Source organism: Sceloporus occidentalis, unplaced genomic scaffold (assembly GCF_023333645.1).
Source record: "Sceloporus occidentalis isolate IW3139 unplaced genomic scaffold, rSceOcc1.0.p SCAF_178, whole genome shotgun sequence".
Lineage (NCBI taxonomy): Eukaryota > Metazoa > Chordata > Lepidosauria > Squamata > Phrynosomatidae > Sceloporus > Sceloporus occidentalis.
Window position 1 is genome coordinate 1484116 of NW_028317158.1, and position 24496 is coordinate 1508611.

At 42.0% G+C, this 24496-nt stretch overlaps 1 protein-coding gene across 4 annotated transcripts; it reads right to left on the bottom strand.

The window, feature by feature from the left end:
- Window positions 1-1987: 1987 nt before the first annotated feature.
- LOC149278874 (WD repeat-containing protein 48) lies at window positions 1988-22545 on the bottom strand. Of its 4 annotated transcripts, none has more exons than XM_089501654.1 (19): window positions 22474-22545; window positions 18892-19032; window positions 16804-16882; window positions 16109-16191; window positions 14931-15060; window positions 14704-14792; window positions 11682-11783; window positions 10891-11115; window positions 10402-10476; window positions 9961-10063; window positions 8004-8101; window positions 7496-7603; window positions 6698-6794; window positions 5738-5833; window positions 4825-4933; window positions 4106-4193; window positions 3633-3709; window positions 3084-3276; window positions 1988-2083 (listed from the first exon to the last, which is right to left on the bottom strand). In XM_089501654.1, the coding sequence occupies exons 1-19, from the start codon at window positions 22519-22521 to the stop codon at window positions 1988-1990; spliced, it is 2037 nt and encodes a 678-aa protein (XP_089357780.1). In that variant the 5' UTR covers window positions 22522-22545. The 4 variants fall into 4 exon arrangements, with proteins under 4 accessions (XP_089357780.1, XP_089357776.1, XP_089357778.1 ...); XM_089501650.1 differs by having other exon boundaries at window positions 16109-16158; window positions 16792-16882; window positions 22474-22521; XM_089501652.1 differs by lacking the exon at window positions 22474-22545 and having other exon boundaries at window positions 16804-16878; window positions 18892-18913.
- Between the last annotated feature and the right edge of the window lie 1951 nt (window positions 22546-24496).

Here is a 24496-nt window from a genome sequence, read left to right on the forward strand (position 1 = left end):
TATATATATATATATATATATATATATATAAGATTTAATTACGGTAATTACCCAAAGGAATGGCCAAAAAAAAAAAAGGTTTTTTTAAACATACAGATCCAACAGGGCTGTAGAGATTCCTATATACTGAATAAGGCATAAACATTCTCCTCCGGTGATCAATATAACAGAATTTCTATACGTGCTATTTAATTAAGGTAATTTAATTTAAAAAAAAAAGAAAAGGCAATTTTCCCAAATAAAGAAAAAACAAAATACTACATGCCAAGTTATATTACAGGAATTAAACCCAGACTTTTCTATGATAACTAATCAGTTGGCGGCAGCTATCATTCGCAGGGAATTTACCGAAAGCCGTTACATTATCTGTACAGAATGAGGTTTCGGATCGGCCTCCTTGAAAGAGTTAAAGCCAGCCCTTGGTTAGGGAAACTAACAAAGAAGAGCATTTTGGAGACACACAGTTTATGGAAGCTATCAATAGGAGATCCGGTAAAATTCTTCATCGTGCTTAAGCTTTGTTTGCCTCGAAGAACACGGCTTGAAAGCCGGCTGTTTGAATTATACATTAGGCAGGGCTTAATCCTCAACTCTTCAGCAGGCTCTGTAAATTCACCCCACCGAATTAAAGAGGTTGTTCCACGTAGACAAGACATGAGTTGAGTTTTCTAGCGCAATAAGCAAATCATTTCTCTAAATGTCTAATGACAAAAAAAAAACCCACTTTTTAAAAGCTTTCTAATTGTGTCAACAACCTATCAGGGCCAGCATGTGTGTCACGTGATAATTATGCGTTCCCTGAAAAATTGTGAATGAGGTGAAATTTTACAATCAAAAAAAAAAAAATGCTTTCTGGAGAGGGGTTTGGGTCTTCAGCAGGGGAGGTGGAACAGCAGCTTTAACTTCTGGAAGGTTTCTCTCCTTAAAGTGAAGGTTTGTGAACTTTAAAGAGAATTCTTAGTGGACATTTGCCGGCAACGCAAGGTAACGCAGCCACGATCAAGAGATCCAAGTGGAATGAAGTGGAATTCATATCCGCGGAGTCTCGGAAACAGCACCTCGCATCCAATGAAGAAATAAACTTCATAAACACCTCCCACTGGCAAAAAATGTACTTCTTCCAAACACCAAAAAACAGCACAAATCATATACGAAATATAAGCGCTAATATAGATACGTAATATTAGATTTATTCGCTGCCTAGAGACAGTTCCACAAAGACATAATCTCTGCGCTGTTGTGCAGAAAACATCTATTTGTTAGATAATCAGTTTTAGAATTAAATAGAATTTTTAGCGACGCGCCATTCTAACACATTTTCTACGTGGCGAAGGGGGTTCAGCTTAATCAGATGCACAGCATCGGAGGGGGCACACAGATTTTGTCGTTCTTTTGCTTGGTTTGTTCCACAAGAACATTGAGCCGCTCTATCTGAACAAATTGAAACAATTTTACTACAACAAACAAACAAAAAAAAAAAAACAATTACGAAAGAAAACAGAAGACGCGCAGCTTTCATGGTGAAAAATGGTTTCTTCCACTACTGGCCTATCATGATTTTGAATGTCCTAGGAGAATGGAATGTACTTGCACATGGATGGGGGTGGGGTGGGGGTGTAGGTTGGCCAATGAAAAACGCTGAAGTTTTAAGGCCAAACCACTGAATCATAAAAAGATGGAAAACGTTCCATAGGGTAATAGAAGAGCGTAGTGACGGAAGCATCAGACAGTGCTTGTTTATCTAGGACTCTGTACATTACACAAAAAAAAACCCCCCCAACAGGCTCCATCTTAGTCATTCCATACGCACGCCAAAGTGACCGAAGCCAGGGCTATTGTGTTAATCGATTACAGTAAGCGTGGATAGACGTACACGTGGAGGTCCGTACTGGCTCGACGAACAAGTCTCTTCACGTAAGAGTTCAGCAGGTATCTATACAGTACTATTCTTTTACGCCGCAGCAGTAACGCGACTTCTCCGACGGCTTCACGTCGACTTCTGACGGTAATGGAGCGTGAGATCTCCGCCGCTCTTCCAAATGAAGTGTTTTACTGTTCGAAGGTCCATGTTGGGGTCCAGAATCTGCAGAAAACGAAGACATTTCCGTGTTTACGCGTATTATTATTATACGGATTTAAAACCAAATGAGCTGGATTTGGCAAACGACCAGAAGTGTAACAAAGAGGAAGCCAAGTCGGGCTGTTGGGTATACTGTGGAATTCTCAACAATGATGAAAAATTAAGAACTTAAGGACAATGGGTTGACCTTTAACCCATTAAAAACAATGCATTGTGAGCCTGTACCTCTACGGGGTTTGTCATGAGTTATAGAGCATAAGAGGTCAACAGAGATGATGCTATTTTATTTTAAGAAATGGTTGACAAGGTCTTGGGCAGAAAATTTGGAAGGCAGAATGGTGAGAAGCACCGATACAAGAACAGAACACGAATTAGCAGAGCATCTAAAGTCCTCGGATAAAGCATTTAAGCATATACAAGAATATGTACGCTATATAATGTTATTGTATTAGTTAATTAAAACAACTTTAATACGTTCTCCAGTCTGAGTGATTAACCTACTCAACTAAAATCACTTCCGATAGAGTTTTACTGATCTGACAGATTGTTATTTTAAAATATGAAATCTTCACCTGGTTGCAGATATTAAGATTGTAACAACCACCAGGAATGAGTCTTTACATTTAAAACTCATGATTTAAATTGAGTCTTAATGACGAGTGATTTAAGTCGACTTGATTTTAATCAAATCCACCCAGGGTGGCCCACAACGGCAGGAGCAGCTTCATCTGGAACTAGGGGTTGGCTGTGCCAGGGCAAAACTTTAGGGTTAGGGGGGTTAAAGACACTGAAGTTGCTGTAGGTTTGTGGAGGGGTAGTTGGAAGTGCAGGGGTGTAGGTCAGCAAGTGGTGGTCAGACATAGAAAAGCGAGTGTTTGAGAACGGAGGTGAGAGAAGACCAGGATGAGTTGGTGGCCATCATGGTCCATGGGGAGTGTGACCCGCTGTCAAAAGATGAATGAAGGAGTAGAACGGGGAATGAAGACAATGAAGCGCTACTTACCTGGTCCTGACATAACAGCTCAATCCTCTCTTCCGCCAACACAGCGATATCTTCCTCTTTTTCTTGTTCCCCTGGCTTTTCATTATTGGAGGAACTGGTTGTTTGAGATTCGGTGTCCACGTTGATAATTTTCTCATACACGTGTTCCATCACCTTCCTGACTTGTAGCATGTCGCTCGCCGACAGCCGGTCCCTGGATAAACGGCAACAAAATATCCACTGAGGGACGTTCTAGTAACAATACTGAGGTTTTATCGAGATATGGAAGAAGTGAGACAAAAACGTAAATATATATATTAAAAAAAACTACATGATAAAAGGAACTAAAGCTTATTGTCGTTGGCTTAAAAGAAGATTTTCTCTCGCATTTGTTGAGTCAGTTTCCGTAAAAATAACAAAACACGACTAACTACGATACCGGTAATATAAAGAGGCTGAATTCAATTCATCTACGGTTAACTCACTCACTCAGCTTCCCCAAAAAGGCTTCAAATACCACAAATTGGTCCACGTTAAGTTCTCCAAAGACCCTTCTTTCCAATGACTTACTTTTTTAGAGTTTTTGCACCGGATGACGAATGCGGTTGGAGGTAGAATGGAATTTTGTTGAATTTCGGCATATTTTTCTACAAAAATAAAAAATCACGCTAATGAAAAAGAAATGTCATAATACTTGAAATTGAAAGACACGACCTCACACGCCACTCACACACAGGCATTAACCAGTGGCATTCTAGACATAGTGTAAGGAAGTGAAACAGCCTCCCAGCAGAAGTGGTAGAGGGCAATACAGCGAGGGATTTAAACATGCATGGAATGGGCATACGGCTCCTGAGACCATAAGGAGAAAATGGCAGACTAGACCAAATATCTCCAGACGGCTTTAAAATGTTTTCGTTAATTTTGTTACTTTAAGTTTTAGGCTATATCATAATGCTCTGTCGGATCTATATGAGGGTTTTTGTTAAACGGCACCGCATCTGCTAAACATCAATATTCAGAGGAACGGAAAAGAAACATACATCCACAGTGATGTCTATCACCCACTGCGGTACGGTTTCATTGAGGAGCATAGACTCGGTCTCCCCCCCCGAATCTCTGCACAGCAACCTGAAACGACACAAGCAGAAGTAAATTTAGTGCATTAAAATAAAATGGGTCAGAAATCCAGCGCAGACGGGGTTAATGTAATAAATGATTATTGTAGCTGGAAACGGCTGATTTTTAATGGAATCTCTTCTAGTCGTACAGAGGCCTTGAGAAAAAAAACAAACTAATTTAAGTGTATAAATAGGGGAATGAAAACGGAGTAGACTGTGGTGCAGTTAAAGGTTGAAATGTAAAGTCCTCCATGACAGACACCATGCTGAGTGACTGATGAAGGCTGGTGTCAGTAAGCTGCCTGTAAAGCCACCGGACATCCCGCACCCTCTCACACCATTTCTAACTATGAAGAAAAAAAAAATATTGATCTATACAGCACCTTTATATTCTGTAGCATCGTACAAGAGGTAAACAGGACATAACAAGTAGTGCGTAACAAGTATAACAATTTGGACTGCTCAAAGGAGCTTACAATCTAGAACAATTACAACCAAGGCACCAGGCGCCCCTCCAGTCCAAGCACTAGGAGGCTCTTTAAGTTACAAAATAATAAAAAAAAATTCAACATGCTGATTGAAGAGTTTGAAAATTATACTGAATTATGCAAAAACAGACAAGCGTCATGTACTTCCGTTACCTGAACAGTGTGCGGCCCCCGGCTTCCCCAAAAATGACCGGTGTGTGCGGCGGCACTTGGAAATAGCCATTGCCTTTCTGTATCCTGGTTTCAGTTTCTCCATTGGCCACTGCATAATAAATTAGAAAAAAAGATTGTATTAAATGAAACCGTGGAGGTTACCATTTAGAATGGTGCTACATATAAGCATATCATCTGGTGTCACATAAAAACCATTCGGCCCCCGTCTAGTCGCCCGTTTCTCCTGCTGTAAAGACTCAAATCTTAATCAGTTGTTGGTCTCGTCTTAGATTCAGGAGCCGTATGCTGTATTGGCCCCTATGACCAGTTATCTACCACGCTGGAGTTCTACAAAATGTACCATTCTGTCCATGTCTTTGATCTTCATCTGCTGTTTAATATGAAAACCAGCCACTTTCTTAAATGGGAATGTATTTGCGTATGGGGAGGAAGGGTGTAAAGCAGACATATCCCACAAGTGTTGTATCTTCTGTTGCTCTATACATTTGCTTGATTTGTTTAAATGCATCTAGAACACAAAATCAGTGCAATGGTGGACCACGATACTACCTGCGTTTGTGGACCGTAAAAACAACTTATTTGATGAGCCATTTACCAAAAAAGGTAGAGAAATATACAAACCGCTTAAAGTACATATTGCCTGAAGCCACCAACTGGGTATTAAAGAGTCTTTTTTTAGGCAACAGGGGAGCAAACAGCTTCAGGACCAGAAAGAGGATGCTTTAGGCATTTAACTGTATCTAATGCTATTTCACTTAGTGATTTGGGGCCATTGCCATGGAAACCAGCCACAAACACCAGAAACACAATGTGTGTGTAAAGCCATCAGTGAAGAACAAGTAAAAAAAAAACAAACAAAAAAAAAACAAAACAAACCCACAAGAATTCTCACCGTGATTTACTTCGTTCTCCTCTTCTTCCATAGGATTTACGTGTGTTCTTGGCCAAAACTCAAGCAACGCTTGCAGTAAAAGACCCCCGAGGTTCACTGAGAAGACAATCGGTCAGATTATTATACAATTTCCATAAGGAAACATTCCCTGTAAGTTTCAGAAATCAGGCAGACGCGCACCTAAATTAAGGTTAAACGAAGGATTTTAGGGCCGTCTCCACTTACAAACCGGTCCCTAGAAACATCTTCATTGCCTTCACCTCTTTCGGAACATGCAAACTACTAGTATGTATTTTACCTGCAATTTCCCTCCTTAGTCGCTACATACAGTCACAAAACCCACAAGGATTGGCCAAAAGTACATGTTTTTGAGAAGCACACAACACAGTCTATTTTGCTACACTTTACAGACTTGGTGCTATTCAGGGTGACATAACATGAAGTCTTCCCATGCCGTGTTCGCATGTGATTGCGAGTGCGGACACAGGAATAGCATGTTATCTGTGTAAAGATTTAATAGGACCTCGGATAAAATAGAATTCTACCACGTTATTCACCTTATTACAGACTTCTCTTTTCAAGCAAATGCTAAGAAGTCTACTGCTCAATTATTGACTTAATGAATTCTGACTCTTTGGGGTCTATTGACTAAACGGAGAGTTTGCAGCAGAATTGTGCTTTTAAGCCTCTTATTTCACTATTTATTATGAACGGCCAACAGGTTTACCCTGCAAGAATGGTTGAGCTGGCCCTGTATAACACATCATTCAAAGGGCGAGGAGACTGAAGACTCTCACGGATCTAGCTATACATTAGCAGAAGCTCACTGGGGCTGTACCTTCATAACGTATAGTGAAGTTAAAAAGCTTGCAAACTGTCCCTTTAGTAAAGAGACCCCCCTCTATGTCCTATGAAGGCAGCTCCATCACCGGGACAATACGGCGGGACCTCAAACCTCACATTTTGGATCGGATCCATCGGGGCTGCTAAAGCCGGCGTCCTTCGCAGACACCCACGCTGCAAAGCAGTCACTTTCGTCCAAAGTAATCGTCAGCATCTGTTAATCAAAAGAGGGTATCGCCGTGAGCTTCAAATCCAGAACAGACGGGGCTTTAATGAATTCTAATCATTCAGAGTAGTGCTGCGAACGGAGACTGTGAAGCAACAGGTGAGGTTACTTTCCTCAGATTCCTATTCCGCTCAGTACAGATCCCTGCGGAGATCAATTAATTTCGAACAAACATTGCTTCCCAGTCATAGTATCTGCTCGATAAATATTAACTTTTGGCTTACAAATTACATTTAGCAACTGTTCCAAAGCCAGACCCCATACATGGAGCTTTTATACAATTATACGTTTTAAGTAAAATAAAAAAAAAATAAAAAAATAATGCAAAATGTAAAACGTGCAATTTTCTTCATATCCTTTTTTTTTTTTATTATTATTTTCTCCTGCCAATTCACATCGGATGTGTCTGTTCCCTTTTAGTTAAAGCCAAATATCATCTACGGTGGGATTTCTGCAGAGGCATTAAGCTGGGGGGGGTACGGGCCGGTATAAACACGGGAGAATTTTGCAGAATACGGATGAAAGGAACATTTAAAGGGACCGCGCTGCTATCACGTGAATTAACGTACATAGGATGGCTGGAGCGTCCCTTAAATTTGAGCTTTCAATAATCAAGTGCACCATAGAGCGATAGATCGTCAGCCAATCACACACGTTATTAATAATGAGGAAAATGTGATAACGCTTACCCCAGTCTTGAGGTCTACAGAAAACCAGTTTGGAACATAAACCATCTTAAACCTTTTCTTAATTTCTTCGTCAAAATCTACTTTGCCCAGATCTTCAACTTTGCACGCCTGCAAAAGAAAGACGTATGGGGATTAAACATTTGTTACGAGTGCGACCGGTCTTGGCACGGACTTTCGCAATTCATCGCTAGTCCGTACAGATAATAGGTAGGTGCAACATTTGCTACAAAGTAAGATATCTGAATGTAAAGATGTCCGTAACAAGGTATACTGTGTCCACGCGGGTATTCACACATTTGCCTAACCAGCAGGTACCACGAGCCACCAGATTCTAACTACTACGTAGTGTTTTTAGGTTCGGGGTTTATCCTTTCGTGCCCACCGCATTTGGAATACGTTCCATTAACACGCGATGAGGATACAGAACGTGAAACGTTATCATGGATCCTGCTTGGTTGTCGGGAATAACAGAGCGTCGGAAGCGGCCGCTGATCTTCTCGTAACTTACCTTCAGAACGTCCCAGTAAGCAACGTTATTGTTCGTGTCTTTGGTAAGGATGTGGCGCTTGTCATTAAGTATGCTGCACTGGATAATGCTAGCGCCCCCTAGAGGAAAGAGAAATGATGAACACTCACAATTGCAGGGCAACTCATGGCCTTTAAAAATGTTTGTTCAGCAATTTATTGTTGTGAAATAAAAACTACCCCAGGCATTTAGTTATTCCACCCCGATCGTGTGAAATAGTGCGACAGGCAGGGTGGGGGGCTGGCGGTGGCAGGTTTCGCACTTTCATATACATTCATAGTATCAGTGCCAGAGGGCTAAAGGGCAAACTGAAAAACAGTTTTATGACCAAAAGGCCGGTGCTTCTTTTTCCGCCATGTTTGTCCAACATTTATTAAATAGCTGTTTAAAATAAGGATTCCTTAACTGATTTATTAGTACACTAGTATACAAAACTATCACAATAACTATTTTCTTTAAAAAAAAATAAAAAAAATAAATCCCATATTTTACATGTATTACAGAAAAAAAAATCTGCGAGACTTTAAAGTACGAAAATCTCATGAATCACCCATAGAAGTATGTATTTCTGAAAGGGCAGACAACCCAAACGCAGCCAATCAATTGCTGCTAAATGTAGCCATAGCATTCATTTTCTGTGCTTTCGCCAAAGTTTCCCTGTTGCTTACGGTTAAAGGTTATGTACTACTGTACAGAACACATCGCGTCTTGCTCACCTAGATCTGCGGATTACGGGAATAGCCCACATATAAAATTATTCTTTTTAAAGTATCAGAGCACAAATTGGACATTTACTTAGGATTTTTGCAGTTTATATGTCAAGTTAACTAGGTTTATAAAATGCTCACTAAGCACACGGAAATAAACTTGAGTAATAGTGTGTGTTTAGCGGTCATGTAGTCCTCTGCAATTATACATAAGCAGGAAGGTTGGGAGGGAATTAAATCTAACATCAGCCCTGGAAATAACTGCATATAATGAGTCGTTAGGAGACAATAAGAGCCTTAAATTTTTGCCTTATGAGTTTTGATTCATTTCCAGAGAATTTCACAAATAATGTTTCACCGTTACTGCGGAGCAGTTAAAATGCATGGGCATCCATGGATAAGGGGCTGGGCATCCACGGATAAGGGGCTGGGCATCCACGGATAAGGGGCTGGGCATCCACGGATAAGGGGCTGAGCATCCACGGATAAGGGGCTGGGCATCCACGGATAAGGGGCTGGGCATCCACGGATAAGGGGCTGGGCATCCACGGATAAGGGGCTGGGCATCCACGGATAAGGGGCTGGGCATCCACGGATAAGGGGCTGGGCATCCACGGATAAGGGGCTGGGCATCCACGGATAAGGGGCTGGGCATCCACGGATAAGGGGCTGGGCATCCACGGATAAGGGGCTGGGCATCCACGGATAAGGGGCTGGGCATCCACGGATAAGGGGCTGGGCATCCACGGATAAGGGGCTGGGCATCCACGGATAAGGGGCTGGGCATCCACGGATAAGGGGCTGGGCATCCACGGATAAGGGGCTGGGCATCCACGGATAAGGGGCTGGGCATCCACGGATAAGGGGCTGGGCATCCACGGATAAGGGGCTGGGCATCCACGGATAAGGGGCTGGGCATCCACGGATAAGGGGCTGGGCATCCACGGATAAGGGGCTGGGCATCCACGGATAAGGGGCTGGGCATCCACGGATAAGGGGCTGGGCATCCACGGATAAGGGGCTGGGCATCCACGGATAGGGGCTGGGCATCCACGGATAGGGGCTGGGCATCCACGGATAGGGGCTGGGCATCCACGGATAAGGGGCTGGGCATCCACGGATAGGGGCTGGGCATCCACGGATAGGGGCTGGGCATCCATGGATAGCTTGCAATGACCAAAGATTTTAGCCATCCATGCTGTTTTCACACGCAAAACATTATTGGCAATCACCTTTGATGACTTGGTCCGGCTGTGAGCAGAGGGGACTCATCGGTGTGCTGCAGTCATTTTCATAGTCTCCAGATGTGCGATAGTTCAGAATACCTTTGATAGGCTACAAGAAAATCATGTCATGATTAATGTTTGATGAGGTCAATGGGAGCTCAAGTAAAGCATTGGAAGACATCAAAGACCAGCCTTGTCTCATAAGGGTAAAGCCTCATCCGTATAGTAAATAATGAAACAAACGGGTTTTCCTATTCTGCCTGTAGTGTAATTTTCAGTATCGAAACACAAAAAGGGTAAAACGTGCAGGACACACCGACAAACGCCTACGACCTGAAAGTTACTGCGGATTGAGAGTCACCGATCCAATCAATGATCCAAACACGTAAAGACGGAAGAGAAAAAGGAAAAAGACAAAAAGGTACATAAAGCAAAAAAGCCCCTTACCCATTTATTCACAGAAGATTTTGTTGTTGAAACCCACAAAGCCAAAGGAGGATCCACAGACCGGTCAAGTTCCATCTGAAATTAAACACAGGCAGTGGGGTTAGCTGTATGTAACCCAAATGTCATACAGCAGCAAGAGAGTTTGGTTGTTTAATATATGTTTTATCTGGAATATTTTCCATGTGAGGTATATATTATAGTATCCTTCCTAGAACATGCAGACATGATTTTTATTACATGCAGAGTGTATGCTATGTTATATTTTCTTTATTTCACTAACGTCCACGTGAAAGGATTTACAATAGGCAGCTAACAGCCCACATCATATTAGATTGATTTTTAAGAGAACGGTTTAGGTAGATTGTGTACAGGGGTAACTAAGGTGTTATCGGGTCCAATGTTTATTACATTAAACACAATGGTCTGTAAGCAGAGGAAATTTGGCATTCATAGCATAAAGGATTGAAAGAAACTGTAAATGAATCTCACTTTTAGAACTGGTGCTTTTTCTTCACAGATGAGCAATCGAATGTCAGGATTCCTCAGGTCCGTACAATATATTTTCCTGTCTCTTCCTCCCGAGTAGACGTGAGTAAAGCCCTCGTTGACCTGGAGAGCCCAAACACCTTCATCATGCACTCTGTAGGTCGCGATACACCTCTGCTGGCCCAGAGACCACAGACGGATTGTCCCGTCGGAGCTGCCTGAAAGACACTGAAAATGAGATTTGAGTTAAAAATGCAACAGGATAGATCCAACGCTGATAAACTATATATAGGGGGTTGCAAGGAGGACCGTATTCTTTGCTATTAGCATGAAATGTCACAATAAATTGATATCAAAAGAGACGGTCTCAATGTCTTGATTCCATTTGCAATTTGGTAAAAATAAATAATAAAAATATGCATTAAACCTGGGTAATATGGTGATATTTTGATGATTTCATTGTACAGAAAAGCTACAGACCCCAACTCTGGGTCTGGAACCAAGCCTATGTAACATGGAGTCGTCGTGTGTAAACGTTTATGATAGTTTAGAACAGGGGTTCTCAAACTGCGGCCCTCCAGCTGCTGCAGGACTACATCTCCCATAATGCTCCTTCAGCTAAGGGGCTGGCTGAGGAGTATGGGAGATGTAGTCCTGCAGCAGCTGGAGGGCCGCAGTTTGAGAACCCCTGCTTTAGAATGTAAGACTGGGGATAGATTGCTTTTTTTAGTAGTAATTTGCCTTTGTGTATTAACTTTTTAGGCTGGCTGGAAGCTCTGTCAGTGTCTCGTTACCTGAGTGCCGTCCCTGTTTAAAAGCAGAGCTTTCACGTTGTCGGTGTGGCCTTTGAGTTTCATCAGTTTAGCACAAGTCCTTGGATCCCAGACTCTTAAAACCTATAACACAAAAACAAAAAACATGTAGAGTGAGGAATCACTAAAAGAAGAGTTTAAATAAAACCAATCTGGGAAAAAACATGCCTTGTAAATAATGTCGCTGGTTTGACTTCCCAGATTACTTTGGAAGACAAAGGCCAAATAGAATTTGGTGAAAACCCAGATTTGAATAAATGTCCAGACATAAAACATGATTACCAGATCTGTACGATTTTTAAAACTGTGTAGGTAGGAGGTCCCCCTTCACGGACGGACACCTACGACTACTTTTGCCATTTCTGTTTGGGGGACACACACATTAACCCCTTCGAGACAAAGGCTGATTTTACTTTTTGTACCCTTTGTGACAATGGCCTTTTTAACATTTCTGCGCTGCTTGTGTTTAGCTGTAATTTTCTTCTTTCCCGTTTACTGAACCCACACACATTAGATATTGTTTTTTTCAGGACAAGAAGGGCTTTCTTTAGATGACATTGTTTTGATTGTATCATATTATTTACTATTAAAAAAATTATAAAATATGGTGAAAAATTTAGAAAAAAATGACTGTTTCTAACTTTTAGTTGAAAAATCTTTTACTCATCTATAAAAGGTAATGAAAAAACCTGCTAAATAGATTCTACTATTTGTCCTGAGTTTAGAAATACCCAATGTTTTTATGTTTTTTTGCTTTTTTCTACCCATTATGGGGCAATAAGTACAGGTAGCGTTTTGCTATTTCAAAGCCATTTTTTCCAAATCTGGTAATTCTTCCCCCCATGTGCCATTTCGGGTATCTTTGAACCCGGCCAATGCAATTTACCCCATCAAGTCATATATTTTTGAAAACTAGACAGCCCAGGGTATTCCAAATGCTAGTATTTTAACTCTTTCCATGCACCATATCTACCACCAGTCTTTGTCAAACTTTATGGTAGTAATTTTTTTGCATTTGTTTTGTCATACACATTTTACTTCAGGTATGAATTAAAATGTTCTAGTTTATGTCACTATCACAAAACACCCCAATATGTGTTCAGCAACATCTCCTGAGCGCAGCGATACCCCACATGAATGATTTTGCCTGGCTGTTTGGGGGCAAAAGGGCCACATTTGGGGCATGCGCATTTTTCAATGTTGAACTTTGGCATTTGGGGATCCACTGCCCATGCCCTATTTGGTACATCTTTGATGAGCCGGGCCATTTCAGTGTGCCCAATAAACCCATATATTTTTGAAAACTAGACACCCCAGGGTATTTCAAATGCTAGTATTTTAACTCTTTCCATGCACCATATCTACCACCAGTCTTTGTCAAACTTTGTGGTAGTCATTTTTTTGCATTTGGTTTTCCACACACATTTTAATTCAGGTATGAATTAAAATGTTCTCGTATATGTCACTATCACAAAACACCCCAATATGTGTTCAGCAACATCTCCTGAGTACAGCGATACCTCACATGAATGATTTTGCCTGGCTGTTTTGGGGCAAAAGGGCCACATTTGGGGCATGCGCTTTTTTCAATGTTGAACTTTGGCATTTGGGATCCACTGCCCATGCCCTATTTGGTACATCTTTGAGCCGGGCCATTTCAGTGTGCCCAACAAAACCATATATTTTTCAAAACTAGACACCACAGGGTATTTTAAATGCTGGTATTTTAACTCTTTGCATGCACATATTTTACCACCAGCATTTTTTCAAAGTTTGCAGTAATATTTTTGTGTGTGTATTTTTCCCCACACACACCTACTTTATGTATGAATTTACAGCTCCTGGTATATGCCGCTGTCACACGACACCCCAATATGTGTTCAGCAACATCTCCTGAGTGCAGTGATACCCCACATGCATGGGTGTGTCATTTTTTGGGGGAACTAAAAGGCCACATTTGGTACGTGTGCATTTTTCTAATTGGAAATTAGATGTGTGGCCATCCTTCCCCCCGTGTTAATTGGGACGTTGTTGAACCTGGCCCATTCAATTTACCCCATCAAATCATACATTTTTTAAAAGTAGACACCCCACGGGCATTTAATATGCCAGTATTTTAACTCTTTCCATGCGAGAATTGTTTTAAGCTAATATGCTAATTTTAGGACTTGCTCACAAAAATATATTTTTTATATATATATATATTTTTTTTTTATTATTTTTTTTAAAAAAAAATTTAACTTTTTTTTCAACTTGGAGGTTCCCCTGATAGTGACATCAGTGGGAAATGATTTTTACATTTTACTGTTTTTTTACTATTTTTTTCTAATTATTATTAATTTTATTTTATTTTTTAATTTATTTTTACTAATCACACTGTGATTAGAAAGCTGGGCTCCATTGACTTGCATGGTGAATGCAGTACCTGTATTCAACCTGCAAGTGGAGCCAAAGTTCTCTAGATGGTCTGGACCATCTAGCGAACTTTTAAAATTTGTGGTTCCTGTTACAGGACGGCGGCCATCTTCCTTGATGGCGAAGATTGCCGGCAGCTGCGGCTGTGACCGCTCTCCGGAGCGGTCACAGCCCATCAAAAGGTTAGTGTTTGGTGTCGCTGGATGCCTCCTGATCGAGGCATTCCAGCGACACCATTTAAGTTTAGGAGGCGATCGTCGATCGCCTCCTAAACGCTTTTAAAACGGGCGTCCGCCGCCATACAAAGTATGGCGGATGTTGACGCCCCGTGGAGGGGCCAGAGATGGCCCCTTCGTGCCGATCGCGGCGTTGCTGAATGCCTCGAGGTCGAGGCATTCAGCAACGCTTTTTGGGTGCAGAAAGCGATAGTAGATCGCTTTCTGCACCCGTTTAAAGACGTGCCGGTCCTGGCACGTCAATTGTCGTAAAGCACATGCTTTTCCGTGCCGTGCCAGGACCGGCAATTGTCATTAAGGGGTTAAAAAACAGCGGTCTCTGGTTACAGGATCCTACCTGTGTACTACGTTACCTTTTCTGTTGAGCCAGATACAATTACTGTCCCCATTTGATTCATGGCAAGACTGTAGATGGAATCTTTGTTTCCACTCAGAGAGGAAGCTAACAAAAAAAAACAAACAGCATTGAGACGATGTCAGGAAAATATAACCTTTAGCCAAAGACCAAGGACCCTAATGCAAGGTCCTGCGACCAAAGCACATCACACGCTGCGAACCGGCCGCCGAAGCCATTACATACTGGTCACCGTGTTGTTGGAAGCAGTCAGTGCGGTCAGGGTGTTCACATCCCACAGGAAGATCTGCCTGTCCAGCCCCGCGGATGCTACAAGCTCTTTATCCTTTGCATAGGCTAACGCTTTCACATAATCCTAGGGAACATAAAAAGAAGACAACGTGAGCGCTACAATCACGACCGAAAAATAAAGCGTAACGAGGTCTTCAAACGAATTATGTCTTCTTTTGCCTCTGCTAGAAGAACAGCAAGGTATCTGTGATTTGGAAGATCTTAATTATGATGACAGACTAAACAGGTCGCATCTATATATACGCTAGACACACGGCATCTCAGAGGGGATATTATGACGCTGTATAAATATGTGCGGGGCCGATAAAAAGAGCCACTCATTAACAAATGTACAAAGAACGAGAGGTCGTCCTCTGAGAAGGGAAGAGCGAAGATTTCATACACAACAAAGGAAGGGATTCTTTACAGTGAGGGCAGTAAAGGTATGGAATCCACTGCTGAGTGAGGGGGTTTTATCAGATACACCGGATGCCTTCAAAAAGGGTAAAAACAGAACACACAGGGCTATAAATTATAGAATAAACATTAATATTTGAGAGCTTCTTGATCCAAGGAGAAATCTGATCGCCTTTTGAAGTCAAGAAGGATTTAAATGGACACGCCAGCCATCATCTGCGCTTTAATGAATGTGATAGCTGCGTGGTCTGTGTTGGAGATGGATGGATGATTCCGTAGTTTCCCTTTCTCCACCACTCAGCTAAATACCTTGGACGTTATATAGTCGTCTCCAGCCAGCTCCAGTGAATACTGTGGTCAGGGGGTCTATTCAGACCCCAGGGCGCGTTTGGGGAAATTGCTGACGCTTTTCTGCCACTGATTGACAGCTTCAAGCAGCCAATCAATGGCAAGAACAGTCGGATTATTGAGTAAGACGGCAGCGGCTGCAGAAGGACTGCGACTTCTGTGTCACCTAAGAGCTTTATTTTTATCTTCTTATTTCTCTTTCGGAAGGTTTGGGGTTACTCACAGAATACTTTAATATACATTATTGCCTAGCGGGCTGCCGGGACATTAAACTGTCCCTTTAAGGAAAGATTATTTGAATCTCTTGCCCGTTCACAATCTAACGACCGACATCTGTTACCAACCTGGTTACAGGTAAACATTCTTACCTTGTGTGTTCTTAAGGTGGACATGCAAAATCCTTTGTGCGCGTTCCATACTTTAACGGTTGTATCAGAAGACGCAGATATTACTGCAAAAGGCATCAAGCAACATGTTAAGATAACTAAACATTTCTGAAACAAAAAAATAAAAAACAAGCATTTAATCCAAGGCAAAACTGTGGTCCCTACATACAATCTGAGGGTTACACTCTAACAGAAGTTGAACCACAACTCCCATGATCCTCAGCCACAACAGTAATAACATTATGATTTGGTTCTCTGAAGCACTGGATAACTGGAAATAAGGCACAAGATATCAATACAGACCAGAGACCCCAACACTAAAGCATTAGGTTAAATATATAAAATACCCCAGGGCAATACTTCATAGGTAACCCACACAGCGGGATGGTTTAATGTTACATTGGACAGGATTTCATATCTAAATCCCTTACAGAGAAGGCAGTTAAGATACGGAATCCACTGCCAAACGCGGATGCGTTGGCAGATCACGTTAAGAATATTCAAGAAAGTTAGAAGACTTTTCCATCCACGTATGTAAATAAATCCTACACAGAATTAAACTACATTTATAAATATGTCTATATGGCTTTTTAAAGAGATGTCTATTTCCTCCCCTAAATATGTGAAATAATAAATCAGTCTAAAAAAAAAACAAAAAACGAAACCGAAATACTTACAAGTTTTACCGTTGCAGCAGAGGACGATGTCGTTCACCCAGTCCGTGTGATGCTCCATAGACGCGATATACGGGTCTTGCTAAAACGAAAGATAAAAACAGACAATAAATCACACAAAGGCACGTAACGTCTCCAGATGCTCTTATAACGAACATGATTTAGCGTATACATTGCTTGTTATTGTTTGTTAAAAAGGAGAATTGTTTTGGAGACGCATACTTTCAAAGTTAGGGACTATTTTCCCTCGGGGAAGCCAAGATTTGGGTCTCAATATGGCATAAATAGCGTTATCTAAAGATCTCCGGTCCTAAAGTTCTCTCCGTTCTTCCCACCCTTACATTAGGCTGCTGGAAACGATCAGCAACTTAACAATATAAAAGAGATAACTCATTGGGGAGGAATAATTACAAGACTGCTTCCATGGTATACACGTGTGTATATCTTATTTTAACCTGTAAACGTCTGATATATTTCACGTGCAGGAGAGATCCGCTTTAAGGCTTCTGCGGAGTTACTAGCTGTTACGTTACGCATTAAATGTAAAGGATTACTTCCCAGAACGGCAGCTTTTAGCAAACATTTTGCTGACTGTTTTTTAAACGGAAAATGAAAGCAGATAAACACATTTACGGGATTCCTGCGCCATCAAAATGCTTTGGGTCGATTTATCGCTAAACGCAATGTTCACCTTTCATAAAAAAAAATTACAAAAAATGCGCTAAAGGAAATAAAGCAAATAACGAGGAATTGAGTTTTATATACTTTCTGCGTAGTGAGAACACAGAGCCATCGCATATTTATTTCCAAAAATATAACGTTATTCTGTAAAAGAAATCTTATTTATTCTATTTTCGGTAAATTAAGAATTTGCGGAAGACCCATGACGGAGAGTGTGGATTATTAGCACAGGGTCAAAGACCAGCTCCTCGTACCACGGACAAACGGACTGAATACGATGCTACCGGGTAGTCCATGCGGTGTGTCTCGCCTGTTATGAACCAGAACAAGTAGGAAGACTGTACTTGTTCCAATGTATAAATCGGACTGAAATTCTGGAGTTGAAATGTCATGGAAAAAATGATGTACAAAATCACGCCACACAGTTATAGCGTTATGCGGTAAGCACGGGGTGCGCATGCCCTCCACACCAAGCAATAGTCAAGCCTGGATCGGCGAACACAACGTGCCATTGGAACACAGGAGAGATGGGAATGATAAAGGGCCATTGCAACACAGGAGTGATGGGAGTGATAAAGGGCCATTGCAACACAGGAGTGATGGGAGTGATAAAGGGCCATTGCAACACAGGAGTGATGGGAGGGATAAAGGGCCATTGGAACACAGGAGTGATGGGAGGGATAAAGGGCCATTGGAACACAGGAGTGATGGGAGTGATAAAGGGCCATTGGAACACAGGAGTGATGGGAGTGATAAAGGGCCATTGCAACACAGGAGTGATGGGAGTGATAAAGGGCCATTGCAACACAGGAGTGATGGGAGTGATAAAGGGCCATTGGAACACAGGAGTGATGTGAGGGATAAAGGGCCATTGGAACACAGGAGTGATGGGAGTGATAAAGGGCCATTGGAACGCAGGAGTGATGGGAGTGATAAAGGGCCATTGGAACGCAGGAGTGATGGGAGTGATAAAGGGCCATTGGAACGCAGGAGTGATGGGAGTGATAAAGGGCCACTGGAACCCAGGAGTGATGGGAGTGATAAAGGGCCATTGGAACCCAGGAGTGATGGGAGTGATAAAGGGCCGTTGGAACCCAGGAGTGATGGGAGTGATAAAGGGTCTCTGTACGCCTATGAAGAGATTACATTAAAAAACCATTTCCAGCTACAACAGTCATTTACAACATTAACCCCGCCTGCGCTGGATCTTGGATCTACTTGAATGAATAAACCAAAATCTGCTTTTCTTCCAAAACCCCAGTGACCCCAAACTTTTGAGCAGCAGTATTTTTATATATATACAGCATTTACAGCTAGATCCTCTAACTGTAAGGCGCGCATCATTACAGGAGACACAAAAACAGAAATCCGAACGCAGCCCAGAGTTTTAGTCGGGTTTCAGAACCTTACCTTGTGTTGATTGACGCTCCATATCCGGATGATGGAGTCCCGTCCGGCCGTGAAGAGCCTGTTTAGCGCAGGATCAAGCTGCAGCGCATTCACGCCATTGCGGTTATACTTTTCCACCTCATCTCTAATCACATAAGAGACCTGCAAGACACGTACGGGAAGCCGACGAAGAAAGAATGTATAAAATGCCGTTTCGGTGCTAAAAAATACAAAAGAAAACTCTTAACTCCTGGAGCCGGACATTCCTCTGGTTTCCATGACGATAAGATCGCTATTAAAACATTGGTTTACGTGTTTGGAAGGAGATTCTGGTGCAGATAATACAAGTTTAAACATTGGTTAATCTACCCAAAACGCAAGAAAACATGCAGAGTCCGGACGCCGCGTGGCTCAGAATACGATTTGCGAAGATTATTACGCAGCATCGCCGCCGTATCACAGATCTGCCGGTCCCCAGGACTGTACAGCATCAGCCAATCATTACTTGTTTTCTTTGACGTTTGTCTTGAACTCACTTAATGCCTCTACAGATCTTTATCGTAATGCAGACCGGGGCTGGGGGCTGGGGGGGCAGTTGTTATCGGTAAGGCAGGGGCTCGGTGTCTCCGCACACCTGCTGCCTTGCACCGTCGGGGACTCACCGAAGAAACCGGGGAAAAAATAAACATGACCTGCTCTCCGGAAGCGCTATGCTCATCGCTTTAAAGGGGAGCTGCCATAACCACATTCATTTAACTAAAACCACCCTTTGCGTGTACAGGTGCCGGTACGGCCAGACACCGGCTAACGCATCGGCGGCGGCAGAGTCAAGTATCGGGGGGTAAATGGGCTTTTTTTTTTTCTAAGCAACTCCTGTCTTTTAAGGCAATGATTTCGGCAAACCTTGCTTTTAATAACGTTTACTTATAGGGACGCTCCAGCCGTCATATGCACTTTAATGCAAATGATAGCTGAGAGGTCCCTTTAAATTTATAAGGCGTCCCCCTCACAGACACATAGGGGGATTTGGCGGTAACCGGCGTATGTTTGCCCCCTTTGCTTTCCTGCGCAGACATTTCTTGGCACATAATGTACTTACCGCCAGGTGACTATTGACGAGGGTCTAACAAGACCCCGCTCCCATTGTGCGGAGAGCATGGATTCCAATGGAAGCGCTTTCCTGACAGCTGGGGGGGGGGGGGGTCCGCAGATAGCAAAAAAATGTACCCCTGGAGGGGGGTGTTGGGGGGGGGATAAAAAGCTCATCAAGTTAACTCTAACCACACCAGAGCTGTACAGAAAAGTTATGGAAAACATCAGATGATTCAAGATCTACAATTCTGTGAAACCTGTTTAGGGCATATAGAAGACTGCATAGACTTGCTGACATTGTGCTGTTTCTATGGCGACAATCTATAAAGGCCGTTTTCTGCTTCCCATTAAGAGTGTGAAGCAGTAAAAGAGAGGCACGTTTTTACTTTAAGAATTATTTCCGGGAAGGATTTGGCCGTTCAATAGGACCAGGAATGATGTCTCTAACGCTGACTTAGTGCTAGAAGTGTTTTACGAGTTGGTGTAACGGCAGCTGCTACCGAGAATAAATGCTGTAAAAGTCAATGTATTACCAGGAACTTGGTCTCAACCTGCTCCTCAACGTCAAGGCAGAGAAAGCAAGAACCGCAGGCAATCAGCCAACGTCAGCCCAAAACACACTGCAGGAAAACGTCCTTCCTACGCAGGGTGACCGCTCTCTGCCCGCGAGGCCAGTGCTTCTGGCACTGAAAGGGTCACGCGTAAGCAAGCCTACAGGGCCGAAACGTAAAAGTACAAACCGCAAATGAGCTGAGCAAAAAGCCGTAGCGTCCGATAGAAAGGATGATTTATGAAGACGTTTCACTTTACTTACACTACAGTAATGCATTAAGGTGTGAGGTTTCCCGGAGCACAGAGCTGATACTCAGCTCACAATACTACGCGTTCAACCTAATAATCGCACAGCGGCATTTACCGCTTTCGTGTCTCATAAATAAATCAGACTACAATCCAACACTGCGGGGGGGGGGGGGGGGGATGCAGGACTAGATCATGAAATTATTCGTTTTATGTTGGAAAGCCGTCTGCCGGGCAGAAACAGAACACAAAACGCGTGAAAAAAATAAATATATATATAAAATGAATCTAGAGAAATGTCAATATTTTTAATGGCCTTTGAAATTATATACCATCACAACATTATACAAGGCAAGCAATAAGAAATTTTTTATACATTTTTGCTGCCCGGTATACGCTTACATTTTTTTTTAGATTGAACGTTTGGTGATATTATTGTTAATTTTAATAATATCGTTACATTATTATTCTCCGATCGTCGTGTGAGACGTACGGAATCGGCTGGCACTCTAATACTTTTTTGTGATTTACGCAGCATGGAGGTGGCGCTATTATTGGTTCCTACAGATACAGGGGCTTTCTACGAAATACCTTGACTTGCAAGCGAGCAGATTGCCCCCCCCATATACAAATTAAGATTTTTTTTTTTTATTATTAATTTAATAAAAGTTATTTAGTTGATTATATTTCCTCCTTTATTGACTGCTCCTCTGAGCACATTTTCAAATAAAACGTAATAAACGGTAAGCAATAAAAATATTTTTTTTGCACAAAGCTATTTTGTGGCGTTGTGCAGGAGTTCATTAATAAAAATACGCACCCAAACACATAAACGCTGCTGCACAGCAAGGCAGGCGAATCAACAAAATCTATGGCTTTCAAATGTTTACGCGCTAAAAATCTACTTATATTTTCCTATAAACCAAACAGAATAGCTCAGAATAAATTCAGTTCCTATAAAATGATTGTCACCAGCAAGCAGGGGCCTCACAATACATTTTTATAACTCATTTTAATGTTTTCTCACAGTAGAGGGACAGCCTTAATGAGTAATTAAAAAAATATGAAATCCATTGGGTGGCGGAAATGCTGGAGCTCACAGGGTTATAAACAAAAAGTATCGCCTCTCTGAACTGATAATTGGGAGATTTGCTAGTAAAATAAAATCTTGGAAGGATCCACCTGCCAAAGTCTAACCAAAATGAGCCGGTTTAATGTAAATCCAATGCATCGATTCATACACATATACACCAGTATATATATATATATATATATGTATTATATATACACATGCACTCCAATGGTAACCCAGACTATGACTTGTGTCAATGCCCGACTGTATCCGGTGGCAGTAAGTGGGTGCAGGTTTCTGGGGTTCATACACCCCTCTCCTGTTTATGTATTAAGTACCCCACTCTTGTTTTGCCCCAGTGACAATTGGGTGAATAACAGGTGCCCGGGGTTCAGGGAATCCCTCGCTGCTTTACTGGCAGGCACAGGGGTCTCCCAGGAGACAGTGACATTGGGCATTAGCCCCAATCTGCCCTCACTACCATGTGCAGAAAGCCCCGGCCTCACACAGGAGTCTAAACCCCACCCCCCGACAGCCGGGCCCGGGAGGGCTTTGCGGTGATGCCCCCTCCTGCAGGCGCCGGTAACCCGCTCACCGCACATCCCGGCAGCAACCGCGGCTTCACCCGCCCTGCTCATCACCTGAACTTTCCTGCGCCCGGCCGTGTTCTGCCTGTGATGAGCTGCCATCTTGCATGTTGACACTCTGTCGTCATTTCCGCCACACAGAGCCCGAGCTGAGCACTTCCGCCCTTAGAGCCTGCACCGCCTCTTCCGCCTTCACGCTTCGTCTAGTAGTAAGCTGTGAGTGAAGTTAAAGGAGGGCTGCATGTTGCTTTCCTGTCAGATGCTGTCGCTTAGCAACCATTTCTTTCATAATGGCGCCAAAATAAATAAGACGGCTTTAGTGTAGCCTGAATATTGAATCAAAGGGCTGTGTCCTGATCCCACGGTGCAATTCCAAGCAACCCAAGTCTGGACAGTTCCTCTTGGGCCCCAGCCCCCTGTGGCCCTCTTTCCTCCCTCTTTTCTAGGAGCTCAGAATGTTTTCTGGGTATGAGGGTATTGCAGGGTGCTACTGCCCTAAAACCCCTGGTAATGTGTATTCTTACCAACGAGAACGATATTAAACATGTAATAATTACAGAAAAAATATGATTTACAAAGCGGATTATTAGCTTAATCTTTAATGCTGTTAGAGCAAACGTAATACAAGTAAAGTTAATAAACCGGTAGTCGTGAGCAGGAATTTACTTGCCCGTAATCCACTGATCCACTTACATGACGTCACAATGAATGTCAATTTATATTTGTTATCCGTGTTCAATTTGAACCATTTCTTAATATTCGTGCGGACTAGACTCTGTAGGGTTCGAAAATGATCATTAAAGAATCGAATACATTTGGAAAAAAAAAACCCAAAACAGATTTACTCTTAAATGATGAAAAATAAATAATAATATCAAACTGAGTAAAAAGAAGGCTCCAAATCTGTAATGTAGAAAAAAATATGTGAAAAAAGGCCATCACTGGCTAATTTCCCTGTAAGAAAGACTGAGCTGGCCCTGCCTAATGTATAGTTCAATCAGCGAGACACGCACTGATTTAAATATGCTTTATACAGGGTCGGCCAAGCTGATCATGTAGCAGAAGCTTACTGGGGTTGGGACTTCATAATGCCGCAGCGGAGAAGGTGGCCGGGGAAAGCTTTTGTAATAATAATGTTATTATATGTAAAAAAGTAAAAAAAAACTGCAACTCTCCTGCTAGCTTTTTAGTGAATAAGCACCAATTGGTAGTAAAGTTTGATCTATGCATTATGCTAGGAAGTTTGGTTGCAAATGTATATATATATATGGAATTATGGAAAAATAATGTTTTAAGTGCAAATTTGTGTTGTTTCGTATTCCAATACACCGGGAAAAAAAGTAAAAATAATAAAAGTTTTAGTAAAAAAAATTAAAATCCTTTGAGATTTTTTTTTTGAATGTATAAAAAAATATATTTTTATTACAGTATGCCGAGGAACAACCGTTAAAATCTATCTATTTAATAACCATTTATTAGCGTCATTTATTATGTGTCTCTAGCGCTGCGCTTTTTATAACATTTAACCAAAGCTTTTGTAGCAAATGAACTCTGTGTTCTTTTTTTTTTTCCGTTGTAATCAACTGACAAACTCTTAATGGATTTATTAATGAACCTGTTTCCGTGTCAATGCGTTACTTCGTTATGCTGCACAAGCAATGATTTTTTATTATTATTATTTAACGTTTTTACTTGTAAGACATTGGCGGTGAGTAATTTCTCGGCGGCAGTCATACCGCGGGATTCAATACAATGTTTTGTGTACTGATTGATTTCGTTATTATTATTATTATTATTCTATCTCTGGGAGACGTTTTCTATTGAGCTTCTCTATATCCTAATTAGCATTAATACAAGCAGAAGGAGATCCCGTTTCCTTGGAGCTTTCTGAAGTCGTTTGTCCGGTATTGGGCCATGACGCATCGAGGCAACTTTGTTTTTTTCATTGTGTGTCTATTGGTGGGGGGGCAGTATATTAATGCATCGTGGAAGGAGTGGGATGGGTATTCTGAAGACATAAGACAGGGAGAAACGGTTCCGCCTTGCGTTGCTTTTTGTCAAAATGTCGTGTATCAAA